The 21,435-nt window shown below is 38.6% G+C and overlaps 1 protein-coding gene across 5 annotated transcripts in view; it reads left to right on the forward strand.

The window, feature by feature from the left end:
* Positions 1 to 21,435, forward strand: part of nav2a (neuron navigator 2a) — a 98,499-nt gene that overhangs the window by 72,053 nt on the left and 5,011 nt on the right. Inside the window, exons 16-35 of one of the 5 annotated variants that reach the window (XM_086143983.1) lie at positions 1,100 to 1,319; positions 3,116 to 3,405; positions 4,826 to 4,891; positions 5,361 to 5,405; positions 5,921 to 6,081; positions 6,795 to 6,962; positions 10,339 to 10,391; positions 12,304 to 12,327; positions 12,677 to 12,751; positions 13,953 to 14,036; positions 14,143 to 14,266; positions 14,799 to 14,992; positions 16,926 to 17,098; positions 17,267 to 17,420; positions 17,593 to 17,779; positions 18,147 to 18,247; positions 18,342 to 18,437; positions 19,156 to 19,333; positions 19,623 to 19,858; positions 20,371 to 20,522. In XM_086143983.1, the coding sequence (XP_086000109.1) occupies positions 1,100 to 1,319; positions 3,116 to 3,405; positions 4,826 to 4,891; positions 5,361 to 5,405; positions 5,921 to 6,081; positions 6,795 to 6,962; positions 10,339 to 10,391; positions 12,304 to 12,327; positions 12,677 to 12,751; positions 13,953 to 14,036; positions 14,143 to 14,266; positions 14,799 to 14,992; positions 16,926 to 17,098; positions 17,267 to 17,420; positions 17,593 to 17,779; positions 18,147 to 18,247; positions 18,342 to 18,437; positions 19,156 to 19,333; positions 19,623 to 19,858; positions 20,371 to 20,522 (2,781 nt within the window). The remainder of the gene's footprint in view (positions 1 to 1,099; positions 1,320 to 3,115; positions 3,406 to 4,825; positions 4,892 to 5,360; positions 5,406 to 5,920; positions 6,082 to 6,794; positions 6,963 to 10,338; positions 10,392 to 12,303; positions 12,328 to 12,676; positions 12,752 to 13,952; positions 14,037 to 14,142; positions 14,267 to 14,798; positions 14,993 to 16,925; positions 17,099 to 17,266; positions 17,421 to 17,592; positions 17,780 to 18,146; positions 18,248 to 18,341; positions 18,438 to 19,155; positions 19,334 to 19,622; positions 19,859 to 20,370; positions 20,523 to 21,435) is intronic. The other 4 variants (XM_086143984.1, XM_086143986.1, XM_086143985.1 and 1 more) reach the window with 4 other exon arrangements.

Below are 21,435 nucleotides of genomic sequence, written 5' to 3' on the forward strand. Positions count from 1 at the left end.
TGTAAGGGGGGCAAGTCCAGGTAAGATTAACTGCAGAGAAAGCATTGGAACTTGTTACATTTTCCTAATCATGTAAAAACATACCAAAGAGAGACCATGACTGAAAACTGCAATGCCAACCAAACCATGGCCTTGATGAACCGTTACACCCCTAAAACCTGAAATAACATGAGCGGACTGATTATTGCCTTCCAAGCTCAGTCCAACTCTGCTGAAGTACAGTATTTCCCCGTGTGTGATAAGACACTGTCAATGTTGCACATAATTGTGACACGTTTGAATTCGTAGCCATTGTCTTCCTCTCTCTCGAAGTATTAATGAGCAGACAACCATTAAAGAATGAGGTAGAAAAGCAATAGCAAAATCAATGTGACATGTAAAAGAATTGTAGTGGAGCTACTCTAAGCACTTTATCATTCACATGTATCCGTACACTAACAAATGTATACGCTAAAGTAGACAAATAACAATGACTATGGTTTCACTTGAACAAAGGATATACTCAAGCTAATTAAACTGCTGAAGATTTTGTTATTTAGAAAAAAAAAGTAGCATCATAATTTTTGTGCTAAAATGAGCATTTGGTATGAAAATGAAATCTAAATCTAAAGACCTCTCCCCTTAATTATGTGACTTGGTGAATTTGAACAATTTTTTTTAACAAAAAATGGGCAATGCAGCCTGCCAGGCCTCCATCATTATCGAGCCTTCTTCATATTGCAACTCCCTTTCTTTCTCTTGGATTGTCATCCACAACTCAACTTGTTATTCCCTCTGACCCCCCCCTTAGTACTGTGGGATACCAACCCTTTGGTGCTCTGCTCCACAGCTCTGGAAGTCACTCCCCCATCAGAAATACTGACTCCCTTGATTAAGTTCAAAACTCAAAACTCATCTATTAAAACTTGGATGCTCTCTGTAATCTTTGATTCTAATCTTTTTTATCTTTTTAAACTTTTTGTAAGGTGACCGTCAGTTTAAAAAGGCTCCCACAAATGTATTATTATCAACACTAGTGATAATATCTTTTATAATTGTTTTTTCCAAATTTACTTCAATCTCATAATCCCTTTTCCTCTGACCCTTGGAATTCTCCTAGGTTGTTTGGTGTGAAGCCCAACAAACAGGCGCCAGTCACTACCGCTGAAAACATGAAGAACTCAACCGTTATCTCCAACCCCCATGCAACCATGAATCATGTCACAACAGTGGTGGAGTCCCCAGACGGAGTGTTGGGAGGTGGAGAAAGCGAGACTAGTAGCCCCCTCTTCGGGGGTAGGGTGTTGGGAACAGGCACAGGAACCCTCGGCAGCGAGCAGGTGACCACAACCATAGATAAATAGTGACAATAACTTGTGTATCTGTTGTCAGTTTACTGGATGAATAATGAAAATATCCATAACAAAGCCACGAGCTCATGGCAGAAAACTGACTGTGAAATTCCACAATAACTACTAACCGTGTTTGTTGTAGCGATTGTTTAAGAAGCAAAATGTGTAATTGCATTTATTATTGTTTTATACATATGTATATATATAAAATCAAGTATCCCATCCCTCACCACTACCATTGTTTTTTGGAGCATGCCAGTGATATAATGTAAGGCACAGTAATACGAAAGTGAAAATTGGGGAAAAAAAAAGTTGGGAAAATTCGCAACACAAAGCAGGATTTATTTGGTGAGACTTTGCCTGTCAGTTGTTGTCCACATACAAAAGCTTAAACATTACCCCTTAAAACATCACCTTAAAATTGTCATGACCAATCAAAAGGTTTTTGCATAATCGTGCAACTCTGCCAGAACACTGAACCACAGTATTGTAAAATGATTCTGGAATCTTTTTGGTCAACATTGATCTCCCAGGGAAAAAAAACAGATTATTAGATTATCAAAGTATTCATCTGATAATCCAACATTGTATCCACTCCAATATAAAAACCCACCCTTTGCACTTGATGTATATGCCTTTCCAAAATCCAATGTACCTTAATTCCCGGACGATTTAGCGCACCTGAATATAAGCCGCACCCACTTTGTCTTACTCTGGCTGATGGCTTAGCGATTGTTAGCCTAAAAAAATCCATACATTAGCTGCATTGTTGTTTAAGCCACAGCGTTCAAAGCGTGTGAAAAAAGTAGCGGCTTATAGTTCAGAAATTGCAGTTATATCATGAAATATGCTCCAATATTCTAATTTTAGAGGCTGTACAGTGTTAATGATGTGTTTGTGATGCAAACACAAAAAAATGCTTTTTATAATTTCAACCTTCTTGCCAGAGATACAAGGAGTGGGGCAGGGGTATGCAAATAAGTTTTACTTTTGGTCATTTTTTCAAATGTTGCAAACAGATCAAAATCTCATTACCTTGTAAATTTGTTGGGCTCTCCTTTGTTGGCCTAGAGGAGTAGCACTAGTTGGCAAAATTGTAATCAGTAAAGCACATATTATATTATAATTAGTAGAGCACCAGTTGTCCCAACTTGATATGCTAAATGTGTTTATTTATTTATCTTTCATTCATGAACAGTCATGACATTAATTTCATACAAATTGTACTCAAATTTCAGTCAGTTACTGTAATACTGTATCAGATTCTCCGTTTAAATTGAGCTTCAATTGTAATTTCATACTCTCACTTTCATACTATATAATTTTCAAAGGAAATTACATAATTTAAGGTGAGTAGCATTAAGGTTATTTATGTATTACCATAGACTGAGCACTCACAAAGCATTGGCAGGGATAAAGGGATTATTATTTTGTTCTCACCTGACTAGTCAATGTTATGAGGTTGTTTAATTTAAAAAAAAAAATGTGGGCATAGGCTCTGTTTGAACTTGTTTAACTGACTGCCAGCTACATGGTAAGGTAGGGTTACAGTTAGTATGCTCAGTGCTCGGTTTTCAGATTTGCACTTGTGTCTTTCCAAAAAGCAAGTATGATTAATCACTTTTTCTTCTTCATATAAAATAGTGGAATTTGGGTTGCAATTGCTTACATTTTTAAGTTTTTGATAATGTTCTAATTTTCAAAAAAAGAGTTCAAACTCATTTAGTCTGAGCAATTTAATTAGCCATTTAGTTGGATCAACATCTTTTTTTCCCACTCTTTAGGCCTCTAGTCCCGGGTCAGTCTATTCCTCCACTGGGCCGTCAAACAGCCTGACATGGGGAACAACATTCAGCAGCTCCTCTGCCCAGAGTAGAGAGAGCACACTGGGTGGGCACGGAGGAACAGGGAGCAGTGTCGGCTTCCCTTCAGTCAGCAGCATGCACACAAGCAGCGAGTCCATTGACATGAGCCTTGGCAGCACTGGAGGAGGTGCTGGTCATGGAACCCACAGAGAGGACACCCTGTCAGCCCTGGGCCGTACTGGTAGTGTCAAAACAGGCATGTCAGAAAGGTAAGGATACAAAAGGGTGTGCATTTTTGTGAGCATTCACATACTCAGACTGAATCAACAGTCTTTGTTCTGCCCTCCAGCATGGCTTCTCTTACTTTTATCTGTTTCAAGTGTTTGAAATATTTGAGCATGACTGATAAACAAAATACTGTGCAAAAGGGGAGGCGTAGCCTCTTGGTCTGTGAGGCCAGCCTGGAAGAGCCTCAAACCCAAGATCGTTTGTCAAGGAGAGTGCAACTCAACTGGTTTCACAGTAGAATCCTAATTAAAATATTATCTTTGTCAAGAGAAATCCAAACGATTTTTCCTCTCTTAACTAGTCTATTAACTAGTCTCTTAACTAGTGCTATTTCATATTGATATTTAACATTTTTATCTCATTTAAAGTATCAAAGATGATAAATCACTCTCCTATTTTGGACATTGCTACATTGAAATGAATTTGTTGTTAATACAACTCTATTCATCTTAATCAGTTTCTGTTTTTGTTCCTTGCAGCTCCAGCTTCTTGTCCAAATGCATCCACCAGTTAACAAATTTTCTAATAAATGAACAAGAAGGCCCTGGCTACAATGGCAAACTTGAACCGTCTTATTGGTCTATTTATTGGCTTGAATTCATAGTCATATAGAAAGTACTACTTTGATTGTTTTTCATATGATTTTGGAAAAAAAAAGTAGTTGATCGAAGCTAAGCTGCATAATTTTGTGTTAAAGTTCTGCAACAGGAGTTGCAGTACATCTTGTTGATTCAGCACCTTCATGTCATTACATTTCACAAGTAAATATTGTACTTTTTAACCTATAATGTTTACTTTACACATCAAAATAAATGTAACATTTTTGGTTCATATCAAATGATACAGTTATGCCTCGTCATAACCGAAAAACAGGGACTATTGTTAGGCTCAATGTTGGTTCCACCTCAACTTATGAAACTGCTTTGATGGCATTTCACGAAAAATACAATTATAATTATTTGCAAGGCATTACAAGAGATTTCTTTCTTTTTGTTCTGCACTTCACATCATTACTGTTAGCATTCCCCACTTCTTTCTGTAATCTCTTTGAAAGATTATCCAAATTGTCACCTCCTGTTTGACTTTTTGTCTGCACTGAGCAGGGAAACAAAATCCCTTGGCGTCCCTGGCTATTTATACTGTAATTGTGGTCATTGTAGAGAATTCAATCATGACAAGTTGACTCTGTAATGTGACAGGTATGTCTCTTAGGAAATTCAATAGCATCTGGCGTTAAGACTTTGAGGCTATGACATTACCATCTTCTTTCAGCTCTTATTAACTTTACTGGTGGAGTATCTTGGAGTTGACTTCTGTACTGAAGGATTTTCTCATTGATTTTGTCTTCTAAAACTTTCTTTCTCTGTGTCTGTTGTGCGTTTTCCCTCCCATTTCCATTAGTCCCCTTTCCTCCCCCTCTGCTAGCCCTATATTCAGCCGAAACACGCTACCTCGGAAACAGGACAGGTAAATGTACCTGTGTGCAGTGCTAGGCTTCTGGTGGTAAATCTCTAAAGGTCCCTAATAAACCACTGCCTGCTGCCACACAGAGTGCATCAAAAAGAAACCCATGTGGTTGCTTGATTTATTGTAGGGAGTCACTGAATGACTCTGTGTGGTGGTTTGTGGTTATTTTAGGACCTCTAGCTCCTGTATGAATGGAAGCTTGTGAGTGAGCTTGTCTGTTTGGGTGTTGGCAGCCCCAGTCTTTCTTCAGTTGTCCTCGTCTTCTAGGCAGTTTGCATACCGCCACCTTGTGGTTGGAAGCGCATTGTACAATTGGTAATGAGAATAAGCACAGGATACTTTTGTTTTTTATTTACTTTGCATCAGTTAAGCTAGAGTAACAGAAAAAGTATATTCGTTTATGCTTGTCAGATGTAGTCCCATGTTCGTTTCTTTTGTTTTCCAAGTCTGAAGCTTTTTTCTCCCACAGCGGGCCACACTGTGGCAGAAACACTCTCCCTAAAAAGGGACTCAGGTACTGACATTATTGCCTGTTGGTCATGTTCCACTTTTGCACACTTGGTCACCAGATTGTCCTTTTTTCTGTGTCTACATTCTCTTGCCAGGGCTTGTGCTCAACTTCTGTTAAATGCTTTGGAGTTTCATGTTTGGCACTTGGCACTGTGTTTTTTGTTGGACTTCTGCAAAGAGGCATGTCACGTTTTCATCATACAGAGCTATCACTGTCATTTGCTTCAGCAGGATTTTTTTTTGGGGGGGGGACAGTTTCCTTTGGCTTCTTTTGCCTCCAACCCCTGTTTTGTTGCTCCCAGCTGAGAGTCAGTCCATGTTTATACTTTTGCAGGTCCTTGTTTCAGCATCTAATTCATCAGATGGCCCCAGCTACTAATCAGACTGATTCTAAAAAAATAAAGAAAAACTTTTAAAAGTTAATAATCCACCAGTCAACTTCCCTGTAAAATCAGACTTTACCTGATCTATTTTGTTTCCTTGGCATATTATTAATGTTTTTTTTTTTACTTTCTGCAGATACGGACCATCCCCTCAGCTGCGAGGCCATGAGGAGGCCCGTGATTGGCTACGGTCCCACTCCACCAGCGGGCTGCAAGAGTCGGCCAGTAACTCTCCTTTTTCCCCCAGTTCCAGCCTCACTTCCCCCTCTGGTACTCGCTTCAATTTTGGACAGCTTGGTATGGCACACACACTACCAAAACTCACATACATTGTACTTGAAAAGGAATATATTTGATTTGTTTCAGTTGGTAACTCAGTTATTTTCTAAAATTCTGTTCTTACTGCACTTCTTCTTGTTTCGGCCTTCTCCAAACTCCCAATACAAGCAGCCAAGCCAAAAAAAAAAACTATTCAATTTCATTCAGTCACATCTGAAATTAAATGTAACAGGATGTGTGTTTTCTTGTGATACAGATATGTGATTTATTAAAAACACTGTCCCTTTCGTAACTTCTTTAAGGCATGGTCAATAGCAATGTCTCGACTATTTTTCCTGTCAGCCTTTTTCCACCTGTGCACAATGTCATCCCCAGAATCTTGCACACTCTTCTAAAAATACTCCTCATTGTTTATTAATAAAAGAGAATACAATGAATGAAGAAGCTGTTATTTTGTTCGTTTAAAAATGGCAACCACAAGTGCAATAACTTAATCAGTTTCAACTTTTAGTGTTGTTAAGTTATGAGTTTTAAAACACACACGACCATGTCCCCATTCAGGTATTTTGAATCACATGGTAAAAGTAGTAAATACACAGTATTTGTAACAGCTTTCAGTAGCAAGATTTATTTACCAAACACAACATTAAGAATAGAGTTCTTGTGGGTGATGACAGAAGTCCCTTTTCAGGACCTTTCTGACATTTTATAAAATTCTTATGTCATTACAGCATCAAGCCCAACTTCAGCTACTGGTCAACGTAACAATGGCCTGACCAATCAGGATGGCTCCTTTGACCCCGGAAGTGATAATCGCCTTAGAAACTCCTGCATGTCGCTGGATGATAAGACTCGCACTATGAGCCGATCAGGATCTTTCAGGGATGGCTTTGAGGAAGGTAAGATGAAGCAAAACAGGAATGATAAATGAAAGACGTGCTGAATAGTCAGCGTCTTTGCTTTCTTTCCATAATTCTTTATTAGGGAAATTTGTAAGAAAGTATTATCTTTTTTTAACACCGGAAAACCTTGATCTCTCTTTGCTTATGAAGTCTCTTTCCTGATTCCACCAGCCCATGCTAAAGGAATTATTATTATGTTTGTTTTGAGAGCATCTGGAAGGATTACACCTACCCCTCCAGAAGAAAAGTCCTATATCCGCTAAGAAATCCATAATCTCCTTCGGTTGGCTTTTTTTTTTTTTGTATAAGCTTGTTTATTGGGACCCAGCAGCGCTTTTCCCACCACCATACGGGCTCTTTGCTGAGGCAAGGTTTCACTGCCACTATTCAATCACCAAAGCCATACAGCAACACAGAGCAAACAAAGACTTTCCACAATGTGTTATATTATGCCCGATAGTTCTTTTGATGGAAAAAATGCCCCAAAATGTTAAATGATGTTTGAAAAAGTTTGCAGTGAATGAGTGTATGACCAAAATGAGCAAAAAAAAAACCTTAATATTTCAACTCACTGGTGGGACTTTTGAAGCAGAAAAACTTAATTGCAATGTCTCAGAGTGTTTTAAATCTCCGGGAATCAGTCATGTTTCCTAGGAAAATCCAGACCCGACTTGAAAATCAGATTCTTCTGTTCCACATTATGGGAGACTTTATCTGAGATTTCAGATAAAGGCCTCACCAGATGCAGACATGATTCTGATCAAGATTGTTTGTCATACAGTGCTTCTTTGGATTCAGGCCTCTATTTAAGAAATTTTAAAAGAGCATGCAAATTTGGGTGAAAACTCCCACATTTGCCATGATCCCTTTAGTAAAATTAGGAAAATTTATGGCTTTCTTGTCTTTGCTACAAAAACAAGTGTCTGAAGTGTTCTTTTCTTTTCTTCTTGTAAACAGATGTGACTAAGAAGGCATATGTGTTTTGTCAGGACATGGTTTTCCTTCAAACATGTTTTATTTCATTCTTCTGTTCGTAATGGATGAATGCACGAGTGGCATTGTTTACGAGAGGGTTGCATACCTTTTGCAATGTGTATCTCATGACATTTGAAGGTTGGTAGATTACTGTTACCTGCTATTTCCTTCCATCCATCCATCCGTCCATCTTTTTACCTCTTATCCTGCACTCAGGGTCGCGGGGGATGCTGGAGTCTATCCCAGCTGTAATCGGGTACATCGATGGTCGCCAGTCAATCACAGGGCCACATATATAGACAAACAACCATTCACTCACTCAATCATTCGGGGCAATTACTGCGGATTGTGGGAGGAAACCGGAGACCCCAGAGGAAACCCACGCAGACAGAGGATAGAGAGGGACATACAAACTCCACACAGAAAGGTCCTCTGGTCGAAATTGAACCTTCATGCTGTGAGGCCGAAGCACTAATCACTGTGCCGCCTCAACCAGCTATTTCGCCAGGCTTATTAAAAGCAGGATGTCTATCTACATATTGCATACACAGGCAAGATAAGGACTTCTGCTTTCACCTCTGACAGTGGTGTGGGGATCATGGCAAGTTGGCTTATTTCCTAATGTTTGTGTGTGACTTGAAAGGGTGAAAAGGAAAGGGAGATTTAAAAAGGCGTTAAATGCAAACTTCAGTAATGTAAAAAATTGAGAGTTAGTTCTGCATTTTAAATACAACATATGAAAACCAAGATCATGAAACCAACAAAATGAAAACCCAGGAGCTCAGAGTAGAGGCTCCAACATGAATTTAAAAAGGAACAATACAGAGCAAGACATGAAACTGAATGATCACCAAAAAGCTCATCTTTAAGTGTACCAAAGTATATAAATTATCTTAGCTAAGTATAAAGTTTTTGTTTTTATTGTTCAACTGTTAAAGTCTCATCATTCAAATAATGTTTAGAAATACATACAAGTGTCTCTTATCTGTTCTACAGGCTTAATATAGTCTTCATCTCAAACTCATGTCTGTAAAGTTATTTCCAGTCATCCAGAGAGTCAGTGTTATAATTATTGCCCCGAGGCAGTTTTATCAGTCTTTTCTCAGCTCTTCCTTTTCCCCTACAGAAGATGAGGTAATTACAGGGGTTACAGTAAGGGACTGGGAGGGTTTTGATGAAGTACAAGAACCTCACTTTGAATTTCCCCTTCTTCCTTTTCAGTCAGTCAGTTATTTGGCAGACACTTTTATCCAAAGCGACTTACAGTGAAGATGCCAGGGATTGAATCCAGGACCTTATACATGCAAAGCATGTGCTCTAACACTGAGCTACACACCTTTTATCTTTGCATATGTGTTGGATCTCACCAAGTGTATATCTTCAATGACATGCGTGCATGCCTGTATGTGTGTGTGGGTCTCACTCACTCAGTCACTCTCTCTGGAATTGTCTATGCAGATAGATTCCCAATATTGAATTACCCAGCTGTCGTTAGATAGACAGGGCAAAACTCACATTGTCCACCTAATACTCTTTAGAGCTCTCCTGTGTGAAACCAAAATAACAATGCATATTTATCTTACACTTGTGCACTATTCCTTTATACACGTCCCCTGTATTCCCTGTGTACCATAGTCATAGTCAACCATTGAAGCAATATCCTATTTGGTTCACATTAAATGAACACAGCTGGGAGATAAATCAAATATATTTGCTCTGTTTGTTGTTTTGATCATCTAAGGGCTTATAACATAACAGGATGAAGCATATTTGTTATCTTACAACTTCGTGTGGTTGTTGTGTCTCATCTGGGAAAATCTGATATAATTTGAGGTAATAGGAATGATTACATTCTTACCACATATGATATGCACTGCAAACCAGTCGATGGTGATTCTAATCTAAACTTTTATCTTAAATGTGGCTCCCAGCACACTTTGCTGTCTGGACCAAATCAAAATAAAGAGCGCATTCAGCAAACACTGGTTCTCTCCATGTGAAATGAAAAAAAAAAAAAACAGGCTGCTGGGAACGGCCCCAAATCTTTCTATGATGTCCTTCCCAAATCCAGTTTAATCTGTTCCTGTGGACCAAACGGTGCTGATGTTGTGACCAGGCTTGTCAGTGTGATTAATAGAGTAGTCAGGATTAGAGTAATGCCAAAGCCATTAGACTTAAAACAAAATGATGCATAAAGCATTATGTGGAGCATTACCTCACTTATTGCAAGTTTGAAGTGGAAAATCAAATCCTGACAGGTGGGTGGAGCAATGCGAAATCACAGTGTTGAAGCATGGTGGGAGGGAGGTTTGTGCATGGCGTTTGTGGGGGTATTGTCACAAATAAGAGTGTACACTTGTGATCTCTAACCTTTTACCTGTTGTTTCTCTTTTGAAAGTTCACGGATCGTCCCTGTCACTGGTTTCTAGCACTTCTTCCATTTACTCCACGGTGAGTATGTAGATATAATGTGTCTTACTATTACTAAAAGGGTATTTATTAAATTACTGCTTTGATAGCTATTTATGACCCATATTCTAGGTTGGTTCATTTTGACATACAGTGGTGATATCTAGTTGAAGTGCTCGGAAGACAAGCACGATGGGTTTATATTATATTTGCATCTGATTTTATTCTACATATAATGAAGACCTTAATCAAACTATCCAATTACCTTTTCTGCTCTCACATGTAATACATACATAATGTTTGTCAAATTATAAGACATCAAAATTGTGTCACCTTGAGCCATGTAGAAAAGTAAGTAGGTGGTGTCAGTTCATCCTGTGTGGAAAAAGAATTGTAGAAACCTGACCAACCTGTTCCTCAATAGCCTTTAAAATTATGAAATACTAACTTGAGTCGGCAAACACAGTGTTAAACATTTACCCTCTAGTGCCTTAAGAGACTGAAGCACAGCAAAAAAAAGAATCTCTGGTTGTAATCACACAAGCACATTTGGAGCGACCCACACTGGAGCCAATCAGACAATTGCTCCTCCTCCATCTGTAAGCTTTTTTTATTCACCTGGGCAGGTGTAGCATTAGCACTCAGATTGCTCCTCCCTGCGCAGCACTGGATGGACGTAGAAAGTCAGTGAAGGAAAGACTGTTGAGGCAAAATGATGAATGATGAAGTCACATCCTGGCAACAAACGGTAGGGTTAGAGAGGAAGTTGGCTGTCTCACTCTTTCACATTCAGCTATTATTAATTGTTCTTTTGCTGTTTAACATGGTGATACTGTATACAAGGCAAAAAGTACATATTGCTTTCCGTGTCTTTCTTCTATATACGTGTTTTCGGTGTCTTCATTTTCCCAGGAAAATGTTTTGTTTACTGGCATGCTGATTTTAGCACAGGGTGAAGCTATATTAGTGAAGTCTTTGACAGACATGCTACTCTCTGTGTGTATATGGGATCAGCTGGTTTTGTTGTGTGTGTGTGTTTGTGTGTGTGTTTGTTTGTGTGTGTGTGTGTGTGTGTGTGTGTGTGTGTGTGTGTGTGTGTGTGTCTAAATAGATCTATACTGATCTTATAGATAAGCAGTGTGCTATGAAAATAGTGAATGCTGTCCTGCCTTGCTCATGTTAGTTTAACACCACATGAATCTGTTGTTCGTTTTAACAAAAGGTTTGGACTAAACAGCCATAATGATTATTTAGCCGCTGTTTAAAAAAAGAAGGAAAAACAATTTTCCTTAGAAAATGGTAGAACCAGTTTTGATTTCAACTAGCTGTGCTTTATGCAATTCCATCTTAGCCAAACTAGGATAGGTGGAGAGTAGTAGTCTCAAACATCTCCTAATATTGTAGCAACATATTTCTTTTTATGCAAAGGTTTCATAGAGAACTAAATTGTTGCATTAGTTATTTATAAAAGGGAGAAAAGAAAAGAAAAAAAAGACACTTTCCACCTTTTCGTCTGGAGCTGTTAACAATTTGTTAACAGCTCCAGCCAGAGCAAGAGAAACTGCTTGTTGAAGCCTGTATCCATGTTCATGTGGGTGTTGCATGTTTCTCTGTTTTGGTGAACACCAGCAAAGTGTATTGTGTTTGTGCAAAGGCTCTTGGTGTGTTCTCTCAGTGTGTGCATTTGCCTACCAAGCTTTTCTTACTATTGTCCTGTCTGCAGCCTTTCGAGACAATAGGACACACTCTCACACACACATTTCTCAGTGGAATGCCCCCAGGAGGATATCTCGGATTTCTAGACATAGTACACCACACAATATCCACTTAAGTTTATAAAGTTAGTCTCCGTGGAGCTGCATAAATTCCTGTCTTCTTTCTGATTGAAGCAAAACAGAATCCAGTCAGCAAATACTCTAATAATTTTCTTTTCTTCTGATGTCTGATTTTATAGAATGAGGAAAAGTCTCAGTCAGAGGTAAGCATTTCCTCTGCTCTTTAATTTGCAGTATACTGTGGTTTGACTTGTTGGAACATGGGGGCGTTTTCATGGATGTATCTGGTTACACATGTATCAGTATTGTGACTGACCATGTAACACCTCTTGTTCTCTCTGAACACCTGTGCAAACCTGTATCAGCTCATTTCTCCATTCAGTGGATTCTGTGGACCTGTATGCATCAAAGCTCTGATCTGGACTCTCCCTCTTTTATTAAGCTTTTTTTTAGAGGAGTGGGTATCTGTGTGTTTGGTATTGCAAGCATGCATAAAGCAGACATGAATGTTTTCGTTCGGGTGCTTTTTGATGTACTTTATTACACTCTCAGATCCGGAAGCTCCGAAGAGAGCTGGATGCCTCCCAGGAGAAAGTTTCCGCTTTGACGACACAGTTGAGTGCCAATGTGAGTCTGCAAGCATGCATACACACACGCACACACGCACACAAACACACAGAACAAATAGTATATTTTACCAATATTAAAACTTTTACTAAAATACTAAAACTTTTTTTATTTGAACAAAACAGACACGGCGCGCGCACACACATACACATGCATACACATATATGTCTCTTGGGAAGAGTTCAATTAAGGTTTCAAAATTTCCACCCTAAACTGATTAAGTTGTTTTTTAATTGTATTCTAGTGTGAATTGCCTTTTTATTTTACTATCTTTGTTTGAAAATATTTATTTATATGACAGATTGATACCCCAATTAACTTTTGAAGATATTTAAGGTTCCCTTATATTTAGAGTACTTAGACCATTTTCTTATGGAGGATAAAGTGGAATTTAAAAATGGCTAATCTAATTGAAGGGTACAATCAAACACACTACACTCAGAGTATTTATGCTAGTTTAGGCTGACCGTAATATTGTCATTCTTTCAAAACCCCAGAAATCCCCAAACCCTCTCTGAATGAAGTATTATCGGTATGCCATGACTTTTTAAAGACCAGTTGAATTTCTATGAAAAAACTAAGATATCTATCGAATATTGAGCAGATAGATCCCATAGAGCATATCACTGGCTCAGGGTGCAACTTCATGTTTGGCATTAGCATCAGAATATCTTTGACAATCTCAAGACATGATTCTTCCAGCTACCCTACTCTTCGTCTTGCACAAGTTCTGCCATGCTCCATTTCTTATCTGCTACCTGACTTATTGCTCACTGTTGGTTCAACTGTGGATTAGTGATATGCAAGGAAGGTAAAGGTCTTAGATTACAGCACCTGCTCAGGGCAAATCCAGGCCATTTAAGCTTGATCACTTTGAGGGTGTAGATTTCTGTAGGTTGATATTTATCAGAACATTTTCCATGAAAATGGCTCAAATTTAGGAGCATGTATACATTTCTGTTAGGGTCTACTTTAAAATGACACAAATCAAATTAAATGTCCTTTTAGAATTGTTCTTTGACACAGAATGTTTTTCAACCAACACCTTGAGTATTTTCCTGCTAGATACTTATGGCTTATAACTGAAGTCTGATATATGAATAGAGCATAATCTTTAAAATCAAACCTAGAAAATTGAGTGCCAATTGGTTTTGAGATATGTAAAGCACAGTTCACTTTTTAAAGTTTGTCTCTCTTGCAGGCTCACTTAGTGGCAGCATTTGAGCAAAGTCTTGGCAATATGACCATCAGGCTGAAGAGTCTCACCTTGACAGCAGAGCAAAAGGTGAGGCTTGCTCCTGTGTTTTGACAACTACACACATCCTGGTGAAATACATTTAAACGTCGCATGAAATGTTGTTTTGACACATCTGCCATCTTCTCTCTCATAGGACTCTGAGCTAAATGAGTTAAGGAAGACTATCGAGCTACTAAAGAAGCAGAACGCTGTTGCTCAGGCTGCCATCAATGGTGTCATAAACACACCTGAGCTCACACCTAAAGCTGACAGGACAGGTAGTTCTTTTAACACTAAGCAGAGTTCATATGAATTAAACTCTTTCAATCACTTATAGCAAATATATTGAATTAAATCTGAAATAATGAAATACATCCATAAACTTTGACACAGGAGATTACTTGAAACATAACATCACTACAAATAGTACGCATGCACACAGACACACACACACACACACACACACACACACACACACACACACACACACACACACACACACTCACATGCACGTAATATAAAGAGATGAATTCATAACAAAAAATAGTACAAATATTAACAAGGTATGTTTGGTCAGTTTAAACACTAATGTTTTATCATGCTCATAATCATTGTCAAAATGTGATAACTGAACAGTAAGATTAGGTGAATAGTGAACTGAAATAAAGAAATCCTCAGACATAACATCAGCATTTCACATTGCTTTGTATTTGTTCCAAACACTGATTATTACTGGCTGGGTCACAATTCATTCAAGATATATTTCAACATTTTATTAAACTGAAAAATACCTATTTACTGGACATTCAGCCTCTTCCCTGGCAGCAGGCAGTAACGGCAGCCCACCCCAGCATCATCAGCAGACCCAGCAGCCAGACTTGCGTATCAGGAGGCAACATTCATCTGACAGTGTCAGCAGTGTCGCCAGTGCAACCAGTCACTCTAGTGTGGGCTCCAACATGGATACAGATGCAAAGAATAAGAAGAAGAACAAGAAGAACTGGGTAGGATATTGCAAAACAAAAAATTATCCATCACAGCTGCAAAGAATAGTGACCAGAATATATGAGTGACCTACTAGCAGCCACCATTTTACGACTCACAGTTGTTTATTTTTGTCTGTGTCTCTTTGTCTATCTATTTCTGTGTGCGTGTTGGTGGGGTTCCTCCTCAGACATCTTTCACTGGGGAAAAGGTGAATAGCCATAGGTTCTCTGCAGTTTTATCAATTCATTTATTCCACCAATAATGATAGATAGATTAATTTGAAGGTCAGCCCTAAATATAAGCAACTTGGGACAGCTGTAATCTTAGAATTCAAATGGTTATAATTAAAAGACAACATGGTTTGCAGACCTTTGAACCTCAGCTAACTACCAGACACAGTAGTTTAGCTTTTCCTATTATATTAAATTGAAAATAAACAACAACTTAATAACACATTAAATGAGATTTTTTTTTGTTTAAAGACTTTCTTGTGCACTGGAGGACAAGTCAGGGATGACGAAGTATGAAGCTTCTTATGTTTCCTCCCCATCACCTTTGTGTTGTGTTAGCTGCCTGTGGCCGTCAGCATCTGATCTCACTGTTTCAGAATAATGTAGCTGTGTTAAAAGATGTAAGTCTTTGGAGAGTTTCCTGCTTCAGATCAGAGCGATAATAAACGACCCTCCTGTCTTTGTGAGTAGATATGCTTCCAGCTGTCAGTTAGTTTAGATGAGACCCCACAGGAGGAGCCAAGCCTCCATGCAGGTGCCTATGCATTGTAGGTGTGTGTGTTTGTGTATATGTGTGGAAGATGGTGAGTGCATAGGGGCTGTGTGTGATGCAAAGTTGCTAATGGATTAAAGATGCTCAGTTCCAGGGTGGCTGAAGCATTAGCCTGCAGCTGCAGGATCCTCTGGTCAAATGACTGCTTCTCCATAGCCCATTAAAACACACAAACCCATATGATCAAGTGCTGTCTTGTCTTTCTGTCTTTCTTTGCTTCGCTTCATGTGGCAGGTCTATGAGGTAAGAGTGGTATGCGCTATGAAATGAAAGAAAGAAAGAAAGCAGACTCAAACCTGCCCTTCCCTAGGTTACTGACCTCACTTCCTTTCCTCCAAACTAACTTTGCTGTCCTATCTAGTATAGGAATTGCAACCCCTTCTTTTCCTCTGCACTGCCTCCCCAATAAAACTGCTCTTATTTGACTTCAAGCTCTTGACAGGAAAATAGCCACTGACATACATTTTTATGTTGTAATGGAAACATGATATGAGAAAAAAAAAACAACATTTAGACACTCTTTGGTTGATAATATGTGACTTAATATCTGTTGTGGATTGAAAAATCAAATCAAACACTAGCAAATCTAGTTTATCACATGTGTTTGGGTTAAGGTTTCAGTCCCGTAGAATCTACAAGTCTAAACATAATCAACATGAAGACAACACAGAGATTGGTACCTTCAAGTATGAATTCAGAGAATGTAACGTATGATCATGTGTATATCACATGATCACATGTAATGGCACTGATTTCTATAAAGCACCAGTATGGATTTGAACCTCTCCAAGCATGTCGGTTAGACTGTATGGAATTTTCCTGAAACAAAAACCTGATAAGATGAGAGAAAATCAATTATTCTGTCTTGTTAAGATGCACTGTGTCAAGTTTGCAAATAGATAATTTGATTATCTATTACCTGTTTTTTAGAATTTTGCTAGATCTTGATTTTTTTTTTTGGTGGAAAAGGTGTTTGTGTTCAGAGCTGGATCTCAAGTTATAAGGCAGTCTACCCTAAATCCCCTTTCTATTTATCCCAGTACTTATTCACAGTTATTTTCCTCAACTTTCCCTGACACAATCTTCCGTTCCCTCCCCTTTTTTCCCAGTCTGTTAACCCCAGCTCTCACTCATTCGCTTTGTTATTTGTGTGTTTTGGACTTGCAGCTACGGAGCTCCTTCAAACAAGCATTTAGCAAGAAGAAATCTCCGAAATCTGCTTCTTCCCACTCTGACATCGAGGAGATGACTGATTCATCACTGCCTTCATCCCCCAAACTGCCCCACAATGGCACCAACACCGGCAGCCACATTCTCAGGAATACGCACTCCAACACGCTGTACGTGCTAGATCTGTGAGACTTATTAGTCTAAATTTCCAGGAAATTAGTCTGGTTTATATTTAGCCAGACTTAGTTTGCTGAGGGGAGGGGAAATCTACAAAACTCCAAATTGCATCGCTTGTATTTTAAGTGAATTTTGCCTGGCTTGTATTTTTGCAATTACAGGTTATCAGAATGTTTAGACAGTGAGGCGGAAACCGTGATGCAGCTTAGGAGCGAACTCAGGGAGAAAGAAATGAAACTGACCGATATCCGCCTGGAGGCTCTTAGCTCCGCCCATCAGCTGGATCAGCTCCGAGAGGCAATGAACCGCATGCAGGTCGGTAATTTAATACATCACTGGTTGTGAAAACAGGGATCTTCCTGTAATCGTTGCATGGATTTGCATTTTGTCAAGGAATTTGATCTTTTAAGTATCAGACAGAAATTCTTAACCATAACAGGCTGCATTAGCAAATGGCATTCTATTTTGCACATTTGTGTGTATTTAGACGGAGATTGAGAAGCTGAAGGCCGAGAATGACCGTTTGAAGTTCGAGAGTCAGGGTAGCAGGACTGGCTCCCAGGCATCCATCTCCCCCTCTCCCCCTCCCCCCACACACTGCCAGACCCCAGGGCCTGGTGCAGGACTCTCCCAGCACAGTCTCAACCTCACCACCAGTGAGTCCACAAGTCTGGGTAAGATTACAGTCCTCATAAATGGCATTTGAAACATGCATTCGCAAATTATTCCTAATCCCCAAGACATTTTAAAATAGCTAGGATTTTTTTTTTATGCAACATTCAGGGTTTGTTACTTAAAAGCTTGAATTTAAATGTTTGGTTACCTGTAAGGATATCTGTTTCAAATCTATGAAGGCTGAAACTGAGAGAATTTATATTCAATGCCAAAATATCCCGAAATCATGACCAGAAACAAATAGGAATTAAAACACAGATGTTAGAATGTATTTAATACAAATCAGGTGATCATTAAAGAACTGTGATTCAACGATGTCATGAGATATATTCCAATGTTCTTTGTTCCATTGTATATCTTTGTCAGACATGCTGTTGGATGACACCGGTGGAGACGGAGGAATGAGGAAGGAGGGGCAACGGGTGAAAATTGTAGTCAGCCTGGACCAGGAGAGCAAGTGGGGAGAGGTGAGACCATCCGGAAAAAATGCAGATGTTTCACAATTACGGTTGCTCCCATGGGCTGTTCCTGTCTAAAGCAAGCTGTGTCTTTGTATCACAGGAATCTCGGTCACGTCACTTCTTAATTGGTTGCATCGGCGTCAGTGGTAAAACCAAGTGGGATGTTTTGGATGGTGTGGTGAGACGCCTTTTCAAGGTAAAAAACAATTAATACCAAAGTATAGAGCAGAAAAATGACCTAGACCTGCAAAAATAAGAGTTTAAGAAGTTATTTCTCCACATTAAATTATTTTTTCACTACAGGGATGACAGATAGATCAGTTTTAGTTGCATTTTTAAGAAGCTGATTATTTAGCATCTTGGACATTATAAAAAAACGTACTTATTTTTACAATTTTAACACATTTTTTGGCCACTCAAGATAGCAAGATTTTAAGATTGCAGGCAAAATTCCTGGACAAACAGTATTCCTTGAAATCCTGTCAGGAATATAGTTCGAGCTATATATTTGCTCCATAAATGATTTATATCTTTTTTTTTAATTTCATCATTTTGTGGTATAAAATAATTCAAACTGTATTATCCCTAGCACTTGAAAACAAGTTCAAGGAAGTTTAATTAATAAAGTGTAAAATCACTGACTTGATGTAGGCTACCAAATTCTAAAAGTTATCATTTTATTGGGCTAAGTTAACTAACTTGTAATACACACTCACAGTAGTGAGGGAAATTTTCTCATTTTACTTTTAGTACCTGCTAATTTTTTTTTTTTTGTCTCCCAAATAGTGTATAGGTCCCTTTTGAAATCAACAATTATCGCTGTCATCCACTTGAATTTTCATTTTTTTTTGTATGTCTTTATTATAACTTGAAATACAGCATCCATTCAAAAATAACTTCTGGCTCTTTATTAGGAGTATATCACCCACGTGGACCCATCGAGCCAGCTTGGCTTGAGCTCTGACAGTGTGGAGGGATACAATATTGGTGAAATCCACCGGCCCAGCAACCCCAGTGCTGCACAAACACCTGAACTGCTGCCCTGTGGCTACCTGGTGGGAGATAGCAACACCATCAGTATCAAGCTCAAAGGTATGCTGATGCATCAGACAACTGTCTGCTCTCCATGAACAGTATATTTCATGCAAAGAGGAAAGGACTGATATAAAAGTAAGAAAACATGGTGAATAAGGAGCTTATTATTAAAAGGCACAGGGATTAATAAACCACATGATATGGATAGCATTGATGCTGATGATACTGAAACATTATAATTTGGCTGTGCAGCAAAAGAGCACAACTAGATCAGACATTTTATTCTTTAAAACACAAGTTCCTTGTTTGTAGTGTCTCCATTGACATCAGCTCTGTGTATCTTCAGGTGCAAACAGTGACAACGTGGACTCGCTGGTCTTTGATACCCTGATCCCAAAGCCAATAATACAGCGCTATACCTCCCTACTAAAGGAACACAGAAGGGTCATCCTTTCAGGCCCCAGTGGAACGGGGAAAACATACCTGGCCAATCAGCTTTCTCGATACCTGCTGGCTCTTGAGGGCCGACCGCTGACCCCTCATGCTATCGTCACTTTCAACGTGGATCACAAATCGAGCAAGGTAAATTAAACAGTTTTCACTTGTACATTAACTGTATTGAGGTTTAGTGTATAGCAAACTGGACAATATGATCTTCAATATCTTTTTCCTTTTTTGGTTTCAGACCATTTCTTGTTATTTTTTGCTAATTAGCTTAACATTTTTTGTGCATTGTCTAAAAGCTTGTATTTAAAGACTGACAATAAAATCCCGCCTAATTATCAAGAAGCTACTTCAAAATCATCAAGAACTAATCCAACTTTACCAATATTGTCATCGTCACCTGCAAAGTACCTTTTTTTAATGTTATTTGCTTGACTTTAGGCTGATTTTTATCTATGTTTGAATGAGACTTTTATTTACCAGATTATGCAAAGTCTGATTAACGGGTCAAATATAATCAACTGATAATTTTTGTGTCAATATAACAAGAATGTTTAAATGTTGACCATGTGTTATCAGCAGATTTAGTTGATTGGTTCTGTGTAGAAAGCTCAGGAAAACAAATGTGATTTTGAATAATGTCACTGCAGGAGCTCCGTCAGTATCTGTCAGGTCTAGCTGAGCAGTGCAGTGGCGTTGCAGGGACAGAAACCCCTCTAGTGGTCATCCTGGACAACCTGCACCACATCAGCTCCCTGGGAGAGATCTTTAATGGTCTCTTTAACTGCAGCTACCAGCACTGGTGAGGTTACCCTTATATATTGTAAAATGATTTTTTGGATGAGCTAAAACATGGTCATTAAGCAAGGGCCAAATATGTACAGAAACCATGTAATCCTAGAGTGTACAGTCAATCCCCTTGATGGTCACCAGAGATCCTAACTGCTTCTTCTGTTTAAAATGTATATCGAAAGATTGCTTTTGGGGAATCTTTGTGTTGTTTCACTATTGCAATTCATGTACAGTGCTAAAAAGTAATCAGGCCACATCATCGCATCACTGCATTAGTTTCATAAATGGTGCACAGGGGGCCTTATGAGGTTAAACATGCATTCATCTTGATGTGGTTATCAAACTGACTGATTTGCTGATTGCTAAGAAAAGCAGCAGCAGTAGATAGACGTCTGCTTTTTAAATTAGACCTAGAAACATGTGAATTAAAACTGTGAATGAGAAGCATATATATATCTGGAGGTTACTAAATGTCAGTTTGCATCTAAAAATTGATCTACCTTTTCCGGCCAATCATGATAACTTATAGTACATAATCAACAATTGCAATGACAGCAGCTTAGCAAAAATAGACAACATATTTAGAACAAAGACACATTATAAAATAACAGGAATAACAATAGGAAATTGCAAGAGAAAAAACGTAACACCTGTCCTTACCCCCAAAGGCTGATCGAGTGTTGTTTAAAAGAATAGCAATGTTACAAAGAAGAAAATAATTTATCATACTACAGTTAATTGTGTAGGTCAGGTGAATATTGAGTATTCACAGATGTAAATCTTTATGCCATCTGCAATTATATGTAACCTAAGGGAAATTTAGAAAATATTTGTCCGTATATTTGTACAGCCCAACAATACAATCTACACACTACCTTTCCTGATCACCAAATGAGAAACAGACATCCCAGAACTAGTTGGAG

The sequence above is a fragment of the Fistularia commersonii genome, chromosome 3, assembly GCF_037954325.1.
Source record: "Fistularia commersonii isolate RoL2024-O1a breed Wild chromosome 3, RoL_Fcom_v1.0, whole genome shotgun sequence".
Lineage (NCBI taxonomy): Eukaryota > Metazoa > Chordata > Actinopteri > Syngnathiformes > Fistulariidae > Fistularia > Fistularia commersonii.